The following is a 22,119-nucleotide window of genomic DNA, read 5'->3' as shown; positions in this document are numbered from 1 at the left end:
CATTGTTGCTAGGCCTACTGCCTTGCTTTTCTCATAAAATTATTAATTTTTATGTTCACCATATCTGAAGAAACTATATATAAATCAGTTATGATATTTTTGTTTTTTGGTTACTCACTTAACATTTGTTGTAAGTTCTGTCCAACTTTAGTAGTCATGTTTCTACATCTGGATTAACCATTAGTGTAAAAAAAGGACAGTTTATTAATTAATACATACAATAATACAGTACATGCCATGGATAATTACAGATATATTTTTAAAAATGAAGAAAATTACGTCAACTGATTTACCTACGAACTGATCTCATTGTGTAGGAAATCACAGCTTTGTGATAAGATTAGAACTATTGTAATCTTCATATGGAGTGATCAGCCAATCAGAAGCTTTATTTGTGAAGTATAGAAATTGCTAATTATAAACTTGAAATTTTTATGTGATTTTATTGTTTATAGTAACCTGTAGTGATGACCCTATGATGGAAATGGATTTAGTGATGTATCATGGTTATTCATGAACTTTGTTCTTCAATCTAGATATTGTTTGTGGCCCAGCATAAACTGTGGCTTATCAGTAGCCTGCAAATATTGTAGAATGGCAAAGTCCACACCCTGGGTTATCAGCAGGCAGAGTTACGTAGGAGAATGAGTATCTGTGAAAGTCGTCTCATTTGCTAAGGTCAACTCACTGTGATCAGTATGGCTTCAGTAAAAGCCACAAGCATACATGTGTCTGATACACAAACTTGGGAGAAGAACAAGAAATACACGGTAATAAATTTTGATTGTTATTGTTCTCTTTTTGTAATTTCTTACCTACGTGTGCCAAATGGCACGATACCTGTCCTAGTTTTATTTGTCTCACTTTATTGTAAATTGTATTTTTATAATATAATTTCATGCAAAAGTAATTTAAAAGTATTTTCTTATAATCATGCTTCACAGTGTGTATAGTATTTAATTATTGAGTAATACCCCTAAAGTTGATTTTATTTTCTCCGGAGAAAAATGCATTTCATTATCAATACGATAACTACTGTAGCTCTGCCAACTGAGCTCTGTAGATCTGCCAACTGAGCTATGGGGGAAAATATTTTTTTTTGAAGAAAATTAAATAAGAATTTTAAAAAAAATGATGTTTTTGTTAACTTAATTTATATGTTGATAAGGAAGCCTATCATTTACTTACACCTATTTTAGTCTAGAAATTATGTTCCTTTTGCAGTAATTAAAAGGTTTATTCCCAGTATCTCCTAATGGTTTTTGTTCTTGTAACTTGTATTGTTGTTTTAATGTCTTTTTTTAAAAATAATTTTTAAAGATATTAAGTAAATCAAAGCATTTATTTAACTTAAAATATACTGAAGTGAATGTTTTTCATTCTGTATAAAATACATGGCGAACCCAGATGGTTAACATTTCCTGTCTCTATCCTACATCACTGTAAAGAGGAGATAAAAAGAATTGTACTGGTAATAATGATAATACACATCTGAACACAAACATTTGGAAGTTATTTGGTATTACATTGGCATAAATCACTTGATGAGTTTTCCAGTTGTGCTGTGCATATGTTGCCATCATTAGTGATATTGTACTAAATCCAGCAGTAGTATTGCTCGTAGTAGTATTGCTCGTAATGTTTCTGGCAGGTACCGCTCTCATTATTATTGATTGACTTGTTCATATCTGTAGTTTATGGATAACTTTTACTTCCATGTTGAGCAAAAATAAAACCAAACTGTCTTTAAAATGATAGGCTACATTTCAACATTTTTACAAAGCCTATAAAAGAGCTTATGGTTTGTATTACTGTACATTTCAAATCTATGAGACCTAATCAGTCAATGTTGAAGTGGATACTAATGTGTGTTTATATTTGTAATGTAGTCTATAATTATTTTTAAAGTGGTATATGGAAATATTTAGTGTTATTATATTATATTGAAATTTATTCATCAAGGATGGCTCGTCTAGCAAAGCTGATCAGTTGGATAAGACCTCATTACAATAAAACACAGAATCTCATGACAATAAAAAAATACATTAATTACATAGTAATTCATAAATATTTCAATAAGTCTTTAAAAAATAGAAATATAAATAAAACATGTTATTGGAAATTTAAAAGGTATATTTTGAAATTCAACATTCAACATGTTGAATATAAAGTGATGTGTTTTAATTCGTAATATTTTGTATCAAGTACAGTTCTTTGAATCATGGTCTGATATTTTAGTTAATTTTGTTTTAATGTTTGGTAATTTGAATGGCTAAGCGGTTAAGGCAGGGGTGCCGCAACCTACAGGCATAGTATTGGGGGGGGGCAGCCCGGCCGGTAAAAAAAAGAGGGGAAAAAAGGAAAAAAGAAAGAAAAAGAAAAAACTGATAGCCCACAACGCCTCAAATGTTATTTTCGGGCGTCTAGAACACAAAAATTTCGGAACCCCCTAGGACATTGTTGTCTCGATCGACCCAAATTTCGGCCCCCCCTTTTGGACATCTCTGGATCTGCCCCTGTTGGTGCTGGTTCGAAGAGCATGCTCACCTATGGTTTTGGTGGTGGAACAAGTCTTTTCGGATAAGGACTCTAAACTGTAGGCCCAGTGTACACAATTGGCTTGTGTGCACCCAGTACATCCTTCAAGAAGTGTAGGGGGGTTACCCTGGTGTACTGGTCCCTTTGGGGAGAAAGAAGTTGTAGAATGAGTTGGTCGACACCTGTGCGCATTTCAGCCTAAAAGCTGCAAGTCACAGGTTATTTCCTACATTTACCTTTTATGTAAGAAACCTCAACAGATGTTATGTTATTTTGCTTATCGTTAGTGTTTTTATTTTGGTTCTGTTTTTCTTGTTACCATTTCAATTTTAATTTAACTTCATATGTCTTTTGCATCATACTGGAAACTCAATCAATCATTAATTGTCAAAATAAAGCCATGGAGTGGCCATTCATGTTCATCTTTAAATTATTTTGCAGATTTTCCTTTTCCATAAAACATTATATTATTTGTTGATTAATTTTTTGCAGGTCTACAAAGTGGTAGTTGTTACTGGAAGCAAAACATGGTTTATATTTAGACGATATAATGAATTTCATAAACTCTATGAACAGGTAGGTTATTTTTTGCAATTCATATATCAGAAGAATGTAGAATTTGAAATTATGAAACTTATTAACAAGAGAAACTTCACAGGTAGTTTATATATTTAAGTTTTTTAGGGACAACATTCACCCACATATCTATTGAAAGTGATATTTCTCAGAATTCGTGCCATGGATGTTTAACGACAAGGATTCGCTTGTTCTTTCATATTTCATTAATTCACTTAAACCCTTGCTGAATGTTGACACATAAAGTTTTTAATTGTCTGTCGGTGGAATGTTATTTTTAACTCATGTATATACTTTATGTTCTTTTGATTCATTTGTTTATTTTTATTTTACTTTTAATTGTAACCTTTTAGGGGGTAGTAGAATCACTTAATAGTTGATTTAATTTTAACTTTTTAATCATCCTGTCTACCTCTTTATTTGTTTTTTATGTACAGTATCATTCTTTGTTATGTTTCAAACACGAAATAAATAAAATGGAATGAAATGAAGTGAAGTGATGGACAGATTTTAAATCATCATTCAACAAACTGTGGGTCACAACCCACCATTGGGTCGTCAGAATATTTCAGAGGGTCACTCATACAGACTCATACAAAAATCAGCTAGCTCTAGTATGTCACTAGCATTACTACACGCTGGTATTTATATACAGGAAAACACATGTTATTTTATAATAATATTCAGTATTAGACTTGACCATAAAATGTAAGATTTCTTTAATATTTTATTAAACTGACATATATTTAAGAAATGCCTAGTTCTTCCCAACATATGCATCTGTGCATAATATGGGTCAGTGGGTCGAAACTCAAATTCATATTTCCCAACTGGTTTATCAGTTCTAAAAGTTTGCAGAACACTGTTTTAGATAATATCTGGAGAATTATGGAATGCTTAATAATAATAGTAACAAATACGATTTATATAGCGCACATCCACTGAAACTAGAAAGCATGAAAATTAACACTTATATCCGTAGTCAATCACACGACACTGTTTGATGTACCAACATAGCGATTTTTGTTATTTGTTACTTGGTATTTATATACTGTAGCACCTTTAGGCCACAAAACACTTTGTTTTTCCTGGTCATTGGGTCCACATGCTTAAGTGTTGCTGCCATATTTGCGCAGTAGAAGGCAACGCTACCACCAGGTACCCATTTATACTCCTGGATGGAGAGAAGCAACACAGATAAAGTGCCTTTGCACAGTGAGGGATTAAAACCCTAACCACAAGCACTGCAATGCACCTAACACCCTTGAGTGTCAGTGGTTTTCTGACTGTATTGCATAACTCGCAGTGAAATGTTTAAGTCAATTTAACTTAAACTGACTTATTTTGCAGCTGAAGAAAAAATTCCCGGAAGCTGAGTTGAAGCTTCCAGGAAAGAAATTGTTTGGCAACAATTTTGACCCTGAGTTCATTAGGACGAGGAGGACAGGACTGCATGATTTTGTACAGAAAATTCTTGTACATGACACTATATTACAACAGTGAGTAATGAAATTAGATAAGAATTAGATGTGTACTACAGTGTATCATAAAATCTAGTAGTAATACTTTTGAGAATTCATTTTATTTTTCAGTTACTAATATAAGAGAATCAAATGAGATTTTTTTATTTTATTTTCCTTCATATTATTTTGTTATTAAATGAAATATTAGCAAAATAGATTATCTGTATATGCAACAAGACATATGATTCAAATACCATTCAGTCAAATCAAGTTTGTCTCAATTATTATAAAGGACTAATAAAAATTAAATATCAGAATTAGATTTAACAACTAGTATGTATAAGGTGTATAACTAGTATATATAAAGTTCATATACTTATCCCAGGTCCACTGCTGTTTAAGAAATATATGAATGGATTGACAATTACAAAACTGCATTTTTCCCATTCCCAATGCTGTTTATCCTTGATTAACCCCTGATAACAAAGTATTTGTATATCTTTATATTTGCAGTCCAGAAGTGAGAGCTTTTCTATCACTTGATGATCCCAGGAATAAATGTGAGGATACCGTTGAAGACGAAAACAACACAGAGTATTACAGTGATCCTAAAGACCCAAATACAATCAACCTCGGGCCGTCAGCTAACCCTGCGTGAGTCAAATAACTTCTTATGAATCCCTATCCAGACCATCAAATTTAATTTAATAAAAAATTGTCTGAATTTCATAAAAACAAAAATGACTAATAATTAAAAGGTACAGTATTTATTTACAAACTAATAATTAAAATGTCTAAACAAAATGTGTTAAAAATGTCATATTCCGACCGAAAACAAGTGATAGTAATAACAGGTTTGATTTCTTAAACACACAAACACATGGGCATTACTTAGCATACAAGAAATGGAATCATCAAAAACTGAAATAAAACACTAGCAGTATTTCAGATTATGTAAAATGGAAAATGCACAAAATACATCAAAAACAATTTGTTTATTTAAGATTAAAACAAAACAAAAAAAAAAAACATGTGACAAATCACATCATGACCATATATAGGCACATCATGACCATATATAGGCACATCATGATTATATATGGGCAAACAACAGTATTTTTTTCATATAAATTTATAAATTTTTTGTCAATAAAAATGAAGAAACACTGACTAAAATACAGTATTAAAAAATATTAATGAATGTCAGCCCCCAGCCTATTCTTTATGGACTAACATTTGCTGTATATTATCAACCACCAGTGCCAAGCAACTACAAATTCTTTATCATATCGATGATAAATATTTGCTAATTTGAATTAACCTATAAGTTCAATAAAAATATAAGTTCATTGAAATTTGCATTTGTCAGTTTTCAATTGATGTTCATTGTGTAACGCAAAATCAACAAAAGTCATGACGCACATTATGACTAGCTTTTGTAACATCAACTACTATTTACACAGTGTTGTTTTTCCCTCACACATTGTTAAATACTTATGTGATCGTTTTTAAACCCATGATTCTCTACAGTATAACACAGGTGGGCAAAGTGTGGCCTGCTGGCCACGTACAGCCTCGCAGCATTTTCGTTGTGTTCCTCAAAAATAATTGAAAAACCATATACTGTATGTGTGACCCACCTACCATCTACAGCTAGAAAACTCCATTGTTATGGTCTGATGCCAATCATCTGTAAAAGTAATAGTAAAACTGAGCATAAGGTGGTATAAAAGCAGTGCATGAATTTTTTTTTAAAGCACTCTGGAAACATCAGATTTTCACAAAAAAATAAGTTGTGTATGAACCCATAGTGTTCAATCAGAATTCAGTTTGACACTCCACGGGTCCCAAGTCTCCTGGAAGTCGCAGGAGTCTCCCAAAAATCGGAACGGAATCCCACATTCATTCAAGTAAGCCAGAACCTCCTGGAAATTGACCCATCTTCCGCAAATTCATTGTCGATTGTAACAGCAAAATATAATTAAATATGTTAAGTAAGCTCATTTAACCAGATCTTCCGGAAGGGATTTTCTCCAACTTGGGACCCCTGACTTTTACCAATTTTTATGCATACCTCTGCTCTACAATAGGATTTCTTTATGAAGCTTTGGAAGTGGGGGGAGCTCATCATCAAGTTTTTTCAACTCTCATTTTTTTTAATTTTTAACAAACCTAAAGAGAAGAACTAATCACATAACCTTGAAACTCTAAATAATCATTAAGGTATAAGGTGAAAAGCTCAACACTTTACCATTCTATAATATTTGCTATGATAACCAGCAAAAGAGACAGAGACATGCTAATTGTTAATACCGCACAACATTACATTCTCTATTCTTTTGAATTTAGCTTATTTCAAAACAGTCTGATGATCAGTTTATTAGCAGTTAAACCTATAATAATAATCTAATTTATTTTTTTTTATTATTATTTTTTGTATTTAGGGCAAGACCCGGTGATTTTGACTTCCTTAAAGTAGTTGGTAAAGGCAGCTTTGGAAAGGTGTTACTGGCAAAAAGGAAACATGATGATAAAATTTATGCTGTCAAAGTTCTTCAAAAAGAAGCAATCAAAAAAAGAAATGAGGTAAACAAAATGTATATTAGTAAAGTATATTGATATAATTATCATTAATATTATTATTATTATTTTCTTTTTCTTTTAATACTCTTGACATGTTTTACAAGTCACATTATAATTTGACAGCTTAGTATATTTTTCTGTATACTAGTAAAAAATGTGTGCATGAAGAAACAATTATTGCACGGGAAAAATGTCGTCTCAGGGCCTGCTTGTGATTTAATTGTCTTGCTTTTCTTCTCAAATTTAGTCTAACTTCAATGAATCAAAATGTGCCTAGCCTTTTGATTCATATTGCAAAACTTTTCCTCCAAAGCACCACATTGTGTTCTTCAAGAGTTAATAAAACAGTAACAAAAGATTGTATGTGATGTAAATACTGTAGGAAGTGACCTTTGGTCCTCGAGTTGACAGAGGTCAAACATGCCATACATTAACGCATCTAATGTATATCAGACATGAAAATTGCATTTGAAGACAAATGATGGCAAGCAGTGCAAGTGCAATGTTTGTTACATGCAGGCTATTTTTATTTTACAAATTTGTAAAAATATCATTTTATTCTTTTATGAAAAAGATATATGCTTCTGAAAACAGCCTGGTTAAAGTGTTAAGTCAGCACTGAACTACTTGACTATGTTTTCAAAGTAGAAAACACTTTTGTATTGAGCAGGTTTTATTGCTGTATACATTTTGTTATATTTTATGCTTTCCTTTTAGTATTTGTTATGGATGAAATTCCAAAATAAAAGTTGATAACATATAACATATAATAATGCTATGATAATAATTTTGTTTTATTGTTGTTTTGACAAAACATGTATTATTATTTTATCATCATCATAAACTTATTATCATGAATGATTTTGATCTAATTAAGCATAATTAAAACTGCATTAGATTTTTTTTTTTAATTCGGCTTCTGTTTTAACTATTTTTACAGGTGAAGCACATCATGGCCGAGAGGAACGTGTTGATAAAGAATGTGAAGCATCCATTTCTTGTTAACCTTCATTACTCATTCCAGACACTAGACAAGCTCTACTTTGTCCTTGATTACGTTAATGGCGGGGAGCTTTTCTTTCACCTTCAAAGAGAACGTTCTTTCACCGAGCCTAGGGCCAAGTTTTATGCGGCAGAAATGGCCAGTGCAATAGGTTATCTCCATTCATTGGACATTATATATAGGTAAATATCTGTGGAGTGATACAGGTCTCACGATGTCTGTTATTCTGACATGGATATTCCATGGGGAAAGGTATTAATTGTTGTACATGGATATCAGGAGACATGTGCTAAATCAGGAGACATATGTAACTTTTTTCTCTAATGAATCAGGTGTTAGCTTTGTATAGCTAAAATAAAATAAATTCTTGCCGAGCCATGGGGCTCATAGGCCTGGAGCTTATCCCTAGTTTCTGTAGCGTGAAGCAGATGAGGGTATGATACTCCCCCTGCCTGGGTGGGATGCTAGTCCACCACGGACTACCCCCAGCAATTTGCTGCTACCCATTGATACAGCTGGGTAGACTAAAGCAATGTAGATAAAGTGGCTTGCTCAAGTAGACAAGCGAAATGCACTGTGAAGGATTGTAACCCTAACCCAGATGTTGGAAAGCCAAACCATTTCCACTCCACTTCCAGCTAAAATAGCTTGTTTAATTGGTCATCTCCACTTGTCATTATTGTTTACTTAAATTTATAATACAATTCAGGTGAAAAACCAATTTGTTTTACGAAACACTTTGTAGTAAACATCTGCATTTTGTGTATATTTAAAAAATAATATATACTCAAATATCATTATTCAAATAGAAGATAGATAAAGGAGCATTTGAAACAAAGCCCAGTCAGACTAAGATTACGAAAAATTGAGGGTTGACTTCTTTTTTACTGTATGGTGTTTTGGAAGAGCACTTTTCAAGCTTTTATAAACTTATTACCTGTACCATGAATTTTAGGCTTATTGGGTACAGTTCTATCGGATATTTAGGCACCCTAGAAATAGACCTTAGTCTATAGTACTAAAAAAAATTGAAAAAAATCATCCTCGATACCCAATTGTCACTCTTTTGGCAACTCCTTTTTTTTTTTTTTTTTTTTTTTTTTTTTTTTTTTTTTTTGGCATTATCATTTGTTAGGACTTATGTCCAACTTCGTGTGTGTTTGTAAAAAAATGGTAAAGGTTGTTTAACCTGTACAGGTCCAAAGTGCCCATCCCTCTTTCGAAAGCATTGGTGGCTTTGGGGCCAGGCTGCAGAATTTGGCAGTAAGGGGTCCACGAGAGTCTACACGACCTCGGGCCCACCATGGTTGGGGTTCAGGTGCGAGAATTTTGAGAATGTGGACCCCTGGGTGCCCGGAAATTACACTCTCATACCTTAAAAAAATGTACAGGTACTATGTTCATATCAACAAAACAATAGAAAAATATTTCTTAATACAATTTAGGGGTGCGATCACACTGTTGCACCTCCTGCATCCGCCCCAGGGGATCACCACCCCTCCTCACAACGAGTCAGTTTAGCGTTCCAGCATATGCTGGTACCTATTTATATGCCTGAGTAGAGAGAGACAAATGCAGATGAATGTCTTGTCCAAGGACACAAGTGACTTCCACTGCAACAGTTTCAAACTGCAACCACGATGTTGAGAGTCCAACCCTCAACCGCTTTGCCAAACATTTCCAACATGTGTTTGTGTATGTTTGTTAATGTCTGCCTGGTGGAAATGTGTTTACTTTATAACAATTTAATGTCTACTGATCATCACCACAAATGACATTTGTGGACAATACAGCATAAGCAACCTTTGAATCTTAATCTTATCTTTCCTTTCAACCACAGAGATCTTAAACCAGAGAACATTCTTTTGGATTCATCTGGTCATGTTTGTCTCACTGACTTTGGTCTTTGTAAAGAAGGAGTGGCAGCTAAGGGCACAACCTCTACATTCTGTGGCACTCCAGAGGTATGTATCATATACAGTATAACACAGAAACAATCTGAAATGGATGGAATTTAATGAGACTCCCTCGGTTTCAAGAAAGTCTTTTAACATATCAAAATGGAGAAGCACATTTATTGTCAATGTTTTCTTCAGTCTCATAATAATCAGTAACTATTGATGTCACCATCATTATGAACACCATTTTTATGTTTATAATGAAGATGATATTATATATTAATGTCATTATTTTCATGAATGTTTTTACATATAATACCTACAGAATCATGTAGGTCTTAAATGTTATTATGTCTTTTATTAATATTATATAAATGTTATAGTTACATAATAATATATATATCTGGTTCTTGTCTTTTTGTATTGAACAATACTTAGTATTTAGCTCCAGAAGTTTTAAAGAAACAAGCCTATGATAGGAGTGTTGACTGGTGGTGTCTTGGTGCTGTTCTGTATGAAATGCTGTCTGGACTGGTATGGCAAGTGTCATGTTTCGATTAATTTAATTATATTATAAATGTGCTGTACTGTTTGTGGCTGATAATTACATTTACAGACTCGGTACCAATACTGTAAGTAATGGACGCTTAGATAATTGGTTGTTTTACTTTACTTTCAAACAATTTATGATCCAGTATTGGTTGCTGATGTGGGATGGGAAAGATCAGGATTTTAAAAAAACATGCTTTAACAAGTGGGTGGGCCATCATTTACATTGCTCTACGTGTGCTTGCAAAGGTGGATAGTTAGTGTATCACTTCACTGTTTTTATCACATCAATGTTTTAATTATTGGTAACTAGTGTTAAGAAGTATGTTTTGATATTGTTTACAATATTAAAGAATTCAATAAATACATTTTTATATGCTATAATACATTTTTTGCCTTTTTTATAATTTATACAATTGTCAGTATATAATATTTTGAGTATAAACATCATGTTGTGAAACATACTGTAATGCTTGTTTTGGAAACAAATGTGGTATTTTTTTCTAGCCTCCATTTTACAGTCGTGATACAGCTGAAATGTATGACAATATATTAAATAAGCCACTGAGACTGAGGAGCAACTTTTCAGCAGCTGCTAAGAGCATACTAGAGGGGGTATGTAAACAGTTTATAGCATTTTTGTCTGAAATTAGCCTTCATAATTATTTTTCAGCTGGTATCTTTAATTAGTAGCCCGTCATTGAGCATTACCTAAATAATTTGGTCTACTTCATAAGCCTGAAGCTTAAACCTGGGGACACATTAGCGGCCGACAATATCCTCTGCCCTCTGTGAACATGATGCCAAATCGTCTGCTGATTGTCGGTGACAGTCTGAGACAGTCTAAAAACGGTCAGTCTCATGCCCCTTGTTGCATTCTACACAGAATCATGTTGACCAGCTGTCTGCCGATGCAGTGTGTGTGTGTCTGGCTGTAGTGCGTACATCATCACATAGATTATTATTCATCCTCTAAGTTTTATGCATTGCTTTTGGGTGAGAATTAAAAAGAATAGGAAAAAAAATGAAAATGAATTACTGTAGAAGTATTCATTATAAATGTGTCATGATTTTTGTACCCTATAGGCGTTCTTGTAGAAACTGGCATAATAAACAAATTAGGCACTTGTGTATCACCAATTTTCCACCTTCTATTACAGCTGCTTCACAAGGACAGAAAATTGCGGCTCGGTGCTGGGGAGCGAGATGTTAAGGATATAAAAAACCATGCATTTTTTATCAGTATATCATGGGAAGATTTGGAGAGTAGGAAAATTAAACCACCATACAATCCAAACTTGGTATGTATATAATATATAATTTTTAAAATTTCATATTTGCTTGTAAAATATTATTGAACTGTACTGTGGGAATCGAGCCAGCAACCTACTGAGAAAAGTGCCATTTAGGCAGATCAATGTGTGGTACTCTGAAGTTTACTGGTTTGATCCCTGCATTGGTGCATATTTTCTTAGCTCTATTACTGCAATTTACTGGGAAGTTATTTTGAAAGCAGCTTAGCTTAGTTACTGTAGCTTAACTGGTGGTAGCCAATAAATACATCAGTGCTGAACCATGAAGGTCCCTAAGACCTTTGTCCTCTGGTCCATTCCCATTGGACTCTCTTAGTGTTTCAGCTGGAGGGTTAAATGCAAGTTTAATCACATTCTCTTTCAGAAGAGATGTTTAAGCCTTATGGGCAATGTTACATGCTCATGAACCTTGATTTATCTATAGCTTAGACATATCCTCAGAAGAAAGGTGTAAACTCAAGCTGATAACACGAAAAGCAGTTGAACTTTAATACCATAATAAATAGTAACAATGATGTTGGTTTTTCAGAGCGGTGATATGGATTTGAAGAATATTGATCCTGAGTTTGTACGAGAAGAAGTGTCCCAGTCTGTTGGCAAATCGTTAGATAACAATTTTATCAGTGCCAGCGTTCAAGAGGCAGATAACACCTTCTCAGGCTTCACATATGTACCTCCTGTCTCTTATACACATCTAGATGTGTATAAGAGACAGATCTGGAACTTTTCACGTTCATGGTGAATGCCAGTAGTGACTGAAAGCTTCTTTATTCTCATGCCTTAATCTGTGACTATTATGCAAATAAGCACCGCCAGTGATTTTTGCATTTTGCATATTTTTTTCAATTAAAATTAAAATTTATGCAATGAGATCAGGGCGCTGATACTAACAGATATTTGAATCATATGCTATCATCTTCCAACGCAACTTCATAGAAACTGAAGATAATTTTACTTTTATTTTATTTGTAAATGGATTGAGAACATATAGTGTAAATTTTAACCAGATGGGTGCACATATATTTGGCATAATTTAGTATTTTCTGTAAATATTGTAGTTCTAAAAAATATGGAAAATATTAGGCAATACCAAAGAGTATAGAACTGCAAGAGGTCTGAATCCTATCTCAAAGAGTACTACCACGAACTAGAGGGCGCCTTTCAAAAGAATGTAAAAGGTGTTCGTATCGAACGCGTGCTGTGATAGCTCCTTCAAAACAATGTAAAAGGAGTTTGTATCAAACGCGTGCAGTGATACCGCCTTAAAAATGTTCAAGTTTTAAACTGCATTCAAATTGTAATAGGGCGCCCCCTATCTCTTGTTAGTACAGTACAGTTCTTAGTATTTTGTTTCATTGCATGCATGCAAAATCAAGGCAGTAGGACCTGTCGCTATTCTATACAATCTTTGGCAAAACTGTATATTCAGTTTGAAAAACTGTCCAATACTATTAATTTTCTGATGTGACAAATACCTGTGATCAAAGCCCTGTCCACACTATCAAATTATATTTGACAAAAAATATGGCATGCCTAAATATGGTCACGATGACATCACATCATGGTGATATATAGCCACGTTGTGACTATATATGGGCATACAACAGTTTCTTGTCAAAGAAAATTTGACATTCTGACTGAGTTTTATGGATGTGGTATGACATCATGATCGTAAGTCCAAAAAAAAAATAAATTGTTGTATTGGCCACACCCAACTGACCCAAATTTAAATTTAAAAAAAAAAAAAGTTTTCCTACTGACCTACTCATTTTTTGGCTTTTCCCAAAACGTGACCAACACAGATTTTTTTTTTTTTTAACTTTATGGGTGAATCACACAAGTTTGCCATATCAAATAATTTGATGTTGATAGGGCTTTAAGTGTAATTGTGTTTATACAGACATTTTAGGATGAACACTGTGATTTGTTTTGTTTTTAATCTAAGTAATGTGTTGGGAAGATGGATTTGATGCTTGTACAAAGAAGGGAGAATTATCCATAACCTTAGCCTCTACCCTCACACATTGATACCATCAATGGTATGTCATTATGCAGCAAAACTTAACTGTATATATAATGCTGAACTGTCAGTCAACAATATTATGTTTTATATTTGATTTGATAATTGTGTACCCACTACCCGATTCACATAAAATGACATGTGCTAATGTTTTAAGTACTTCCTGAGATATCAGTCTTCACACTCGTTACTTCTAACTTTGCAGAAATTGTGTAAAATTTGATATACAGACCATTAAGAAAGCTTGACACAGCAGTAAATGTAAGCTGCGCCATGTGAACTTGCGAAATGTCTTGGGAATTTTTTGTAGGCGTCTGTTTTTCTTTATGGATATTGTATTACATACAAGGGGTGCTAATGTTGCATGAACTTGCATTCACACTATTGCCATGGAGTAGACAATGCATGCTAAAATTGTCTTCACACTTGTTGCATGTAACCTTTCGTCTTGTATGAATCGGGTATTAGTTCTCATATTATTTGGGAAATGGGATTATACCTCCTAAGGAGGGTTAGATTTGACAGCCTAGAATTTTTTATATCTTTTTTTTATAAAGAAGAAAAAATTATATTTTATTTCAGGAATGTGTAAACTGTATAGGACAAGTAATTAAATATAGAGGACCTCATTTAGCTAATGTGACTATAGGAAGTAGCACGCTTTATATAGAATTTAACATGTGGACAAAACCAACATTACACATATAGCTACAGCTGTACTTATGAGGATGTTGAATTGGTAGCAAACCAACAAGCTCCCTGGATTCCAATCAGCCTATCTGCTAACCCTCTGCTGCTTGGAATTAAACAATTTATGTTTAGACCTACACCTATTAGTAATACACATGCAGAACTTATTTATATAAATTCTCAGATATATTAATTTCCAAAAATAATTAAATTATTAAATTTTGTCTACAGTCAATTACAAACAATAAAAAATGTCAGTACAGACCTAAAGGCAAAATACTGAAAAACAGCAATGTATCAAAGATACAAAATTGATAGCGACAGCTAATAATTATTTAAACGTAATATACACAGCCAGAGAAAAGCCAAGTATATACGATACAAGATAAATTTTATTCCAAAACAAAAACAGTAGTATTAAAACAGTAATGACAGCAAGATTTAATATTTAAAAGTATCTTTTAATTTGCAATAAGGTAGGTACTTTATAGTGTATAATTTAGATAATGTTTATTCTGTTGCAGTGACAGTTAAAATGTTATGTTGTAATAACTTTTTAGAGTTGGTATTATTTGTTTTCCATATTTAATCAGTACTTATATACATTCTCAATATTTTTCAGTTTTGATTATTAAATTATAATAGTAAAATTTTATATGATATCTGTATATAGAGGACTGCATGTTATCATTAATGTACCGTAAATTATTGATGAGGTTAGTCCTAATACTGATGAAATTGTATTAAATACTTATGTTTTACTGCTGGAAGATCTTATTTTAAATACAGTAGTTCTGTATTAAGACTTGCATAAATTATTAGTCTTTCTGTTTGGTTAGTTGAATGGAGAGACAGTATCTCCACTATGAACCATAAGTACAGTAGTTTAATAAACGAATACAAGATGTATGTTTTACAATATGCCTACATAGTTGTATTTCCAGTTGTATAAATTATGACATATACTCCTAAGCTCTGGTGTCTCCAATATGGCTTTGAAGTCTTACCTCCTATGCTGCTTCCAGAAGTTTGAGTGTAAATATTGGGTCTAAATTCATCAAGCACAATATGTAACTTTAGAGTTACCTTTGACAACCTGTTTCAGTTTCCACAGTTTCTGACATGATTCATGCATTCATAACTTATACAGAATTTACTCCTGAAATTCCCTTTTGTACATTGATTTCAGAAGTTTGAGTGTAAATATTGGGTCTGAATTCATCAAGCACAATATGTAACTCGGGAGTTACGTTCGACAACCTGTTTACAGCCCTTTCCGAAGCTCAAAATGTTTTTTATTTTCACTTGCAAACTCTTGTCTCACTTCACTTTTACAGTCAAGCACTTGCAATACTAGTATGCCTAATGCCTAAGGTTTCAGTGACATATTCGCACAGATGATTGTTAATTTTCTTTTGCTGGTCTGACGTTGACATAGCATTTCCTTCCATCTAAAGTCGCATCTGATGTTGAAAATTCAAAACTTGACTAAATTAGATGCAATATCAGTGACAAACAGTAGTTTTAACGGCCCAAAGTTTCATTCTGACCATCTCACGAATCATGTAAGTCTAGATTCCAAGGGAGACCCTTTTAAATGCCTTAAAAGCTTGGTTTTCATACAATCGCTACACTGCTGGCGCTACAGCAATTGCTAGCATGGATCTAGGCCAGATTGTCGAAATCCAGTATACCGAATGCCAGACTGCCGAGTCCACTTTGCCGAAACCCAGTTTGCCGACTCAAAAACCATGAATCCCAGTTTGCCGAAAATCAATTCGAAGCAGTGATTCAGTGTAAGATTAACAGCATAAAATTCACGATGGAGCATTCTCTTACCCTGACTGAATCTGTGTGAAGTAGTGGCACCAGTGGAAATTCGGGGCTGAGGGCCGCACCGGCTGGTCAGAATTGCGCCATTCAAACCCATCGCAATGCGATCACTGTGAATTCATATAACAAATAGCTGCTTAAGTTTAATTAATCTTTGTTGTCTTTTTGTCAGCAACAAGATTAGTTAAGTAGGCCTATCAGATAAAATGTCTTATAGGCCTAAGCATATTATAATAAATATATGAAGTTCAATTAAGATAATAATATGTATACCTAAAGGAAATAAATAAACTAACAATAATCTACATTATTGTGCCAATGGTAGATCCAGTAATTTGCCGACAGAGTCCGACAGCAGGTCCGATCACTGGGGCCGACAGAGCCCCGGTCAGGGTCCCGGCATAACATTCCCTGGTAGGGTTCGTGGAGAGAGTTTTTTAAGTGTTTTTAGACCACAATATTAGGGATTGGCAATCAAAATAGCAATATTTGGATAGGAAAGTTGTTATATAAGGTCAATGTCGTGACGACGGTAGCCATGCCTTCAAATGTGTTTTTCCACAACATTGTTTTTTTTCCAATACTTTTCCTTTTGGTTTATATATAAATACGACTCCTCCTGACCCACTCATCATGTTTTCAAAAGCATAGTATGCTGTACTTCTGTACGACGGTGACGACAAGATTCGGCAAACTGGGTTGTCATGGTTTCGGTGTACTAGATTCGGCAATCTGCAGTGGGTTTCGGCAAAATTGGCATGAACTCGGCAAACTGGGTTTTGACAAGCTGGTCAGATACCCACAGGTTAGCTGCACCGGCGTGAGTCGGGAATTCAACCAGGTTCAACGATTACAATCATACAATTTGGCAACTCGATGATAAAAGGGAAAGCAAGATCTTATGAATTAAGCGCCTCTGGACAGATTCAATTCGATTGATGGTTTTCTGCTGGAAAGGAAACCAAACAGGTGAGGCATATTCAATAAAAGGCCTTAATATTTGATGAAAACAGTTTATCGTTGCTTCGAAAACACCTCTTACTATATCCTATACTGGTTTATTTCATTTGCTGAGCAATGTTTTTATTTCATTTTAGATCAGATGGCATAAAGACTCATAAATACGTACAGTATAGTCCCAAACCTGTTAGTACATTGTCATTTATCGTGTATTGAAAACAGACTTTGGATCTAGTAACTACCATGACTTTACATTTACTGCTGTTAACACACTGCGTTATGGTCATTAACTCCTCAATTTTTAATTAGTATGCGAAATAAGACTAATTCATCTGCATAATAGTGCTGTACTCGATATGACCACTGAAGGGAGCTCACATGTCAGGGGCGGATACAGAGATGTGGGGCCGATTGAGATAATACTATCCAAGGGGGTCCGAGGGCATGCCCAGTGGTGTATCTACAAGGGGGAACACAAAAAAAAATTAAACCTTGGTATAACACACCTTGACTTCCATTGGTCAGAAATTATTGTGACCAATTGACTAGGTTACCAGTAAAGCCATATTTCTGTGATTTTTTTTAAATTAAGAGAATGACAAACTTTAGATCTGTCAAAAGCCTTTAACTAGTCGAAAAACTGAAAGTCAATCCTAGAAACTCACTGTGCCCGACGGTCTCGTCGGCGGTCGATGCGATTCCATTGAGAACGCAACGCCACAGCGCGCACGCAACTGGTCCTTTCATTCTGCCACCGACAGTCAGACGGCGTCGCGTCGTCTCACGAACGAAGTTGGATTCGTCGGCCGACGGCCGTACAACGTGGTTGGTGACCGGATTATGGCTTTTGTCAGTGATGATGAACCGGTTTTATCGGCATGAAAAAGCATGTATTTACCAATAAACTGTTCCAGCAGGGGCTTCAACAATGTTCCCCTGATTGGGTTTTTCGGACTTTTATTACCGGTATGTCAATTTGTGTACCGTATATTTCAGGAACAGATTCCGCAAAATATTTCTGTTGCAATTTCTTCTGCGTTCATTGTAATTTTGTCTAAAAATTGCAAGGGCCTCGGAAGCGGTCCGGCTGGTCCGGTTTTGGCCGGACCAATAATTTACAACTCAATATCGTTTGTAAGAGAAAATTCTACTTTCTCTGACGCAATCAAACATAACTTGCACATTCAAATTAGGAGGGGGCCGGCTGGGACCTCCCTCGAACCTGTCACTTCCCAGTGGTGAAACTAGGTTCCGATGGGCCCTTTTTCGAGAGTACAGTCATCACACAGGTTAAGAATGCTATATATAGAAAAATAATGACCAAATCTCAATTAGTTTAAATAATATGAAAGACAGTGTATTGCAAAAATTATATAAAAATAAATTGTTTAAAATTTCTTATCAATTCCATAATTATATGAAATGAGATGCTTATTCCTCAATGAATGAATAAATTAAGTGCAAGAAACACGAACGCATTATATAATGCAATATGAATAACAATGACTATAGGCCTATTATATTTATACAAGTTGACGGATGTTGTGAAAATACCTAATAAAAGACTCCAGATTCAAGAACACGTTATTGTCCATTTTAAAATCGGAATTTGTTTTTCCTTTGCAACAGTCTTGGTTAAGTAGGACAAAATTACATTAAAAATCTTACGACAAAACAACTTGGCAATGACGAGAAATACGTTAAGATATTAACAATTTAAAATAGTTAAATGTAGTAAAAAGGCAAAATAAAAATCACTGTTTAAAACTTTAAAATTAACTATGTGTATCTCAGAAACAGACCAGCCATTTTAGTAAAAATTAAAACTATAAAAACCCAGCATTTTGCTATAAAATAATGACAGCATGCTAATTAAATGAAACGTGTGTTATGTATACACATGATAAAGTGTGCATATTCCTCCATGGATAAATAAAGTGCAAAAAACAGAAACAGAATTATATTACCGTATAATGCAATATGAATAACAAGAAATGTGTGCCTATATAGGGCCTACGAGTTGACAGATATTGTGAAATACATATAAAAAGTGTGGCCTAATTAAATTAACATGTGTTATGAATACACAGGGTACAATATGCTTTATTTAGTAAAAATTAAATGTCTTTTGAATTAAGCTAGGTGAATACGTTAGATTTTCAAATAACAGACTACTAGTATATTATTTAGTATTATTATTTAGTAAACTTTTGATTTATTAATGGCAGGAGGACCATGTATGTAGGTATTCCCATCATATGGACAGATCTACCAGGTGATAAGTACTCAATAGAGCAATAAGATTCAGGGGCATCAACTTTGGGTGGAGGGTCAATATTAGAATAAGATACTGTACGTTTCTACAGGGGTTCCACTCAGGCCCTACAACAATCCCGGTCAACAATTTTGATTAGATACTTATTTACTGATAGATATTTATTAATCAATTCAACTGATCGATTTACACGTTCTACACAAAACTACTGAAAAGAAGTCATGTTAAAGTGATCACCTTCTTGGTATTTGGATCGGAGATTTTCTTATATGAACGCACGGGTGAGCGTCTGGTCAGGATCACACGAGAGCCCTTGTATCCGGATCGGGAGCTAACTGTTAGCACCCGCGTGAGAACGCCTGATCGGTTAGCGCTAACCGTTACAAGGATCCGGAACGGTTAACGAGCGCTATTGGTTAGCAAGTTGAGCGCGTTTCTATTATTAACCAACCACACGTACGCATTTCCATTTTCCAGTTTCCTATTGGCCAGTGATCCGATCATTATCTTCTTGGTATTTCTGGATGGGGTTCTTTTATGAACGCACGGGTGAGCGCGTGTCTTTGTGATGTGGATCGCTAACCGTTAGCTGCCGTGTATGAACATAGCCAAAGCAGGCGGCGTCGCGTCGTCTATCGCTCACTGGGAGCGGAGTTGGACTTCAACCTGGCGTAAAGCTGCACACGCACGTTTTTGCTCGCAGCTTTGCTCGTAGTCTCAAGAGTGAACGTAGCCTTGGAAACAATGATCGCGTACGAAATAATCGCTCTCATGTGCAGAGTGTGCAGTGTGGAGCTCGTGTTCCCAATGTTCTTTTTTTGTGATCGCACACGCACACATTTTTTTGCACTGGATTTGATGTTGCTATGGATATCTGTGTGTGACAGATGTAACAGAACGATAGAATATTGAGCTAACAAGAAAAAACAACTTATGAAAACTAACTTTACAATAAATACAAGGTGATACAATGTCATATTAAATCGTGATTAATTAGATGTTTTAGTTGAGAAGGAAAATGTTATAAATTGTGTTATGTCGCCCTCTACACGACATAGCCGCGCAATCAAGATTCCACATAGCCTAGATATTATTAATTATTATTATTATTATCATCTTTGACATCATATAGGCCTAGGCCAAAGTTATGGTATTATTATTATTGGGCCTAGCTTAGACCTAGGCCTAGCCTAGTTAATTTCAGACAGTGACAAGATGCAATACGGTGTTCTTGTAGTTTGCGCGGCTTTCATTCACCATTTGGTGTATTCTGGTATCATTTTTAGTTTCAACATTTTGCACACCTATATTGCTGAAAGGTATCGAACTACTGCGACAATGTCAGGTAAGAATATTGTTTTAATATTAGATATAGGCCTAGCCCTAGTAGTAGACCATTGCTGAAGGCAGGTCTAGGCCTATGCATATCTAAAATGCATAATAACTAGAAACCTGCTGCCGACTTTGTGATTGAGATTCAGTTAAAATATTATGCCTACCCTAACTGAGACTTTTAAAACGATCGCTTCTATTCTAATAATGTTGCTAAAACAATTCGGATCCCCCGGTTTTGATCCTCGTATATCATATTCTGTCATATTCTGCTGGTACTGTACACATACGTTCAATACAGTATACTAAAGAAAGTGTGTATACGAAATCCAGAATTTTTTTTCGAAGAATGCTTGTGCTTTTACTGAACGTTTTCTATTATTGTACATGCCTATTTTGTTGAATTGTACATTTTTTTGTCAACGTCGGTATATTAGTGTGCCAATCTTTTAGGCTAGATTTAGGTCATAGTCGGCTGGGGCGGATGCAGGGTGGAGGAGATTAAACGTTGCGATCTCATCCTTCTAAATTGTATTAAGAAAACTAACTGTTGTATTGCATTGTTCATATATTTTTATCATTATGAACATAGTACAGGAAAGATTTTGAGAGTGCAATTTCTGGGCACCTAGAGGTCCATATTCTCAAAATTTTCTCACCTCAGCCCGCATCCGCCCCACCTCGGTTTAATTTAGGAATTTTAAAAAAAATCAACACTGAAATGCGACGTTATTAAAGTTGTTAGCTGGAAAGTCACTGCATGCAAAATAACGTTTGTCCTGCTGGCAGCAACCCATCCCTATCCTGTACTTCTCTGAGCAACCTATGGAATCGCCCATAAACGCCTTGCATGTGTATGGTCTTCGATATTCAGGCACAGGGGTGGTGGCAGGATTTTCCCGACGGGGATCCAATGTCCATGACGGTGGGGGCGGGGGGATGGTGATGTTCCCGAGAGCAAAATTGGTGTGGTCGGATGTTGCTTAAAATCTTTCAAGTGAGCGAAACCCCCGAAAAATACAATTTAGGGGTTTTAACGGTTTATTTAATCGATTTTAGAGTTTATTAATACGGTATGTAGAATAG

General features: G+C 34.7%; 1 protein-coding gene across 1 annotated transcript in view; it reads left to right on the top strand.

Moving 5' to 3' along the window:
* LOC117122216 (serine/threonine-protein kinase Sgk1-like) overlaps positions 1-12,665 on the top strand; it is a 16,781-nt gene extending 4,116 nt beyond the window's left edge. Inside the window, exons 2-12 of the mRNA XM_033267726.1 lie at positions 537-770; positions 3,031-3,114; positions 4,465-4,613; positions 5,091-5,231; positions 7,022-7,163; positions 8,101-8,345; positions 10,004-10,127; positions 10,500-10,595; positions 11,118-11,225; positions 11,771-11,911; positions 12,453-12,665. Coding sequence (XP_033123617.1) covers positions 699-770; positions 3,031-3,114; positions 4,465-4,613; positions 5,091-5,231; positions 7,022-7,163; positions 8,101-8,345; positions 10,004-10,127; positions 10,500-10,595; positions 11,118-11,225; positions 11,771-11,911; positions 12,453-12,665 — 1,515 coding nt within the window. The 5' untranslated portion in view covers positions 537-698. The remainder of the gene's footprint in view (positions 1-536; positions 771-3,030; positions 3,115-4,464; positions 4,614-5,090; positions 5,232-7,021; positions 7,164-8,100; positions 8,346-10,003; positions 10,128-10,499; positions 10,596-11,117; positions 11,226-11,770; positions 11,912-12,452) is intronic.
* The last annotated feature ends 9,454 nt before the right edge of the window (positions 12,666-22,119 follow it).

This window comes from Anneissia japonica, unplaced genomic scaffold, assembly GCF_011630105.1.
Source record: "Anneissia japonica isolate Jap-2015-1 unplaced genomic scaffold, ASM1163010v1 scaffold287708_len1499824_cov190, whole genome shotgun sequence".
In the NCBI taxonomy this organism is placed as follows: Eukaryota; Metazoa; Echinodermata; class Crinoidea; order Comatulida; family Comatulidae; genus Anneissia; species Anneissia japonica.
This window is presented reverse-complemented; position numbering and strand designations above follow the sequence as displayed.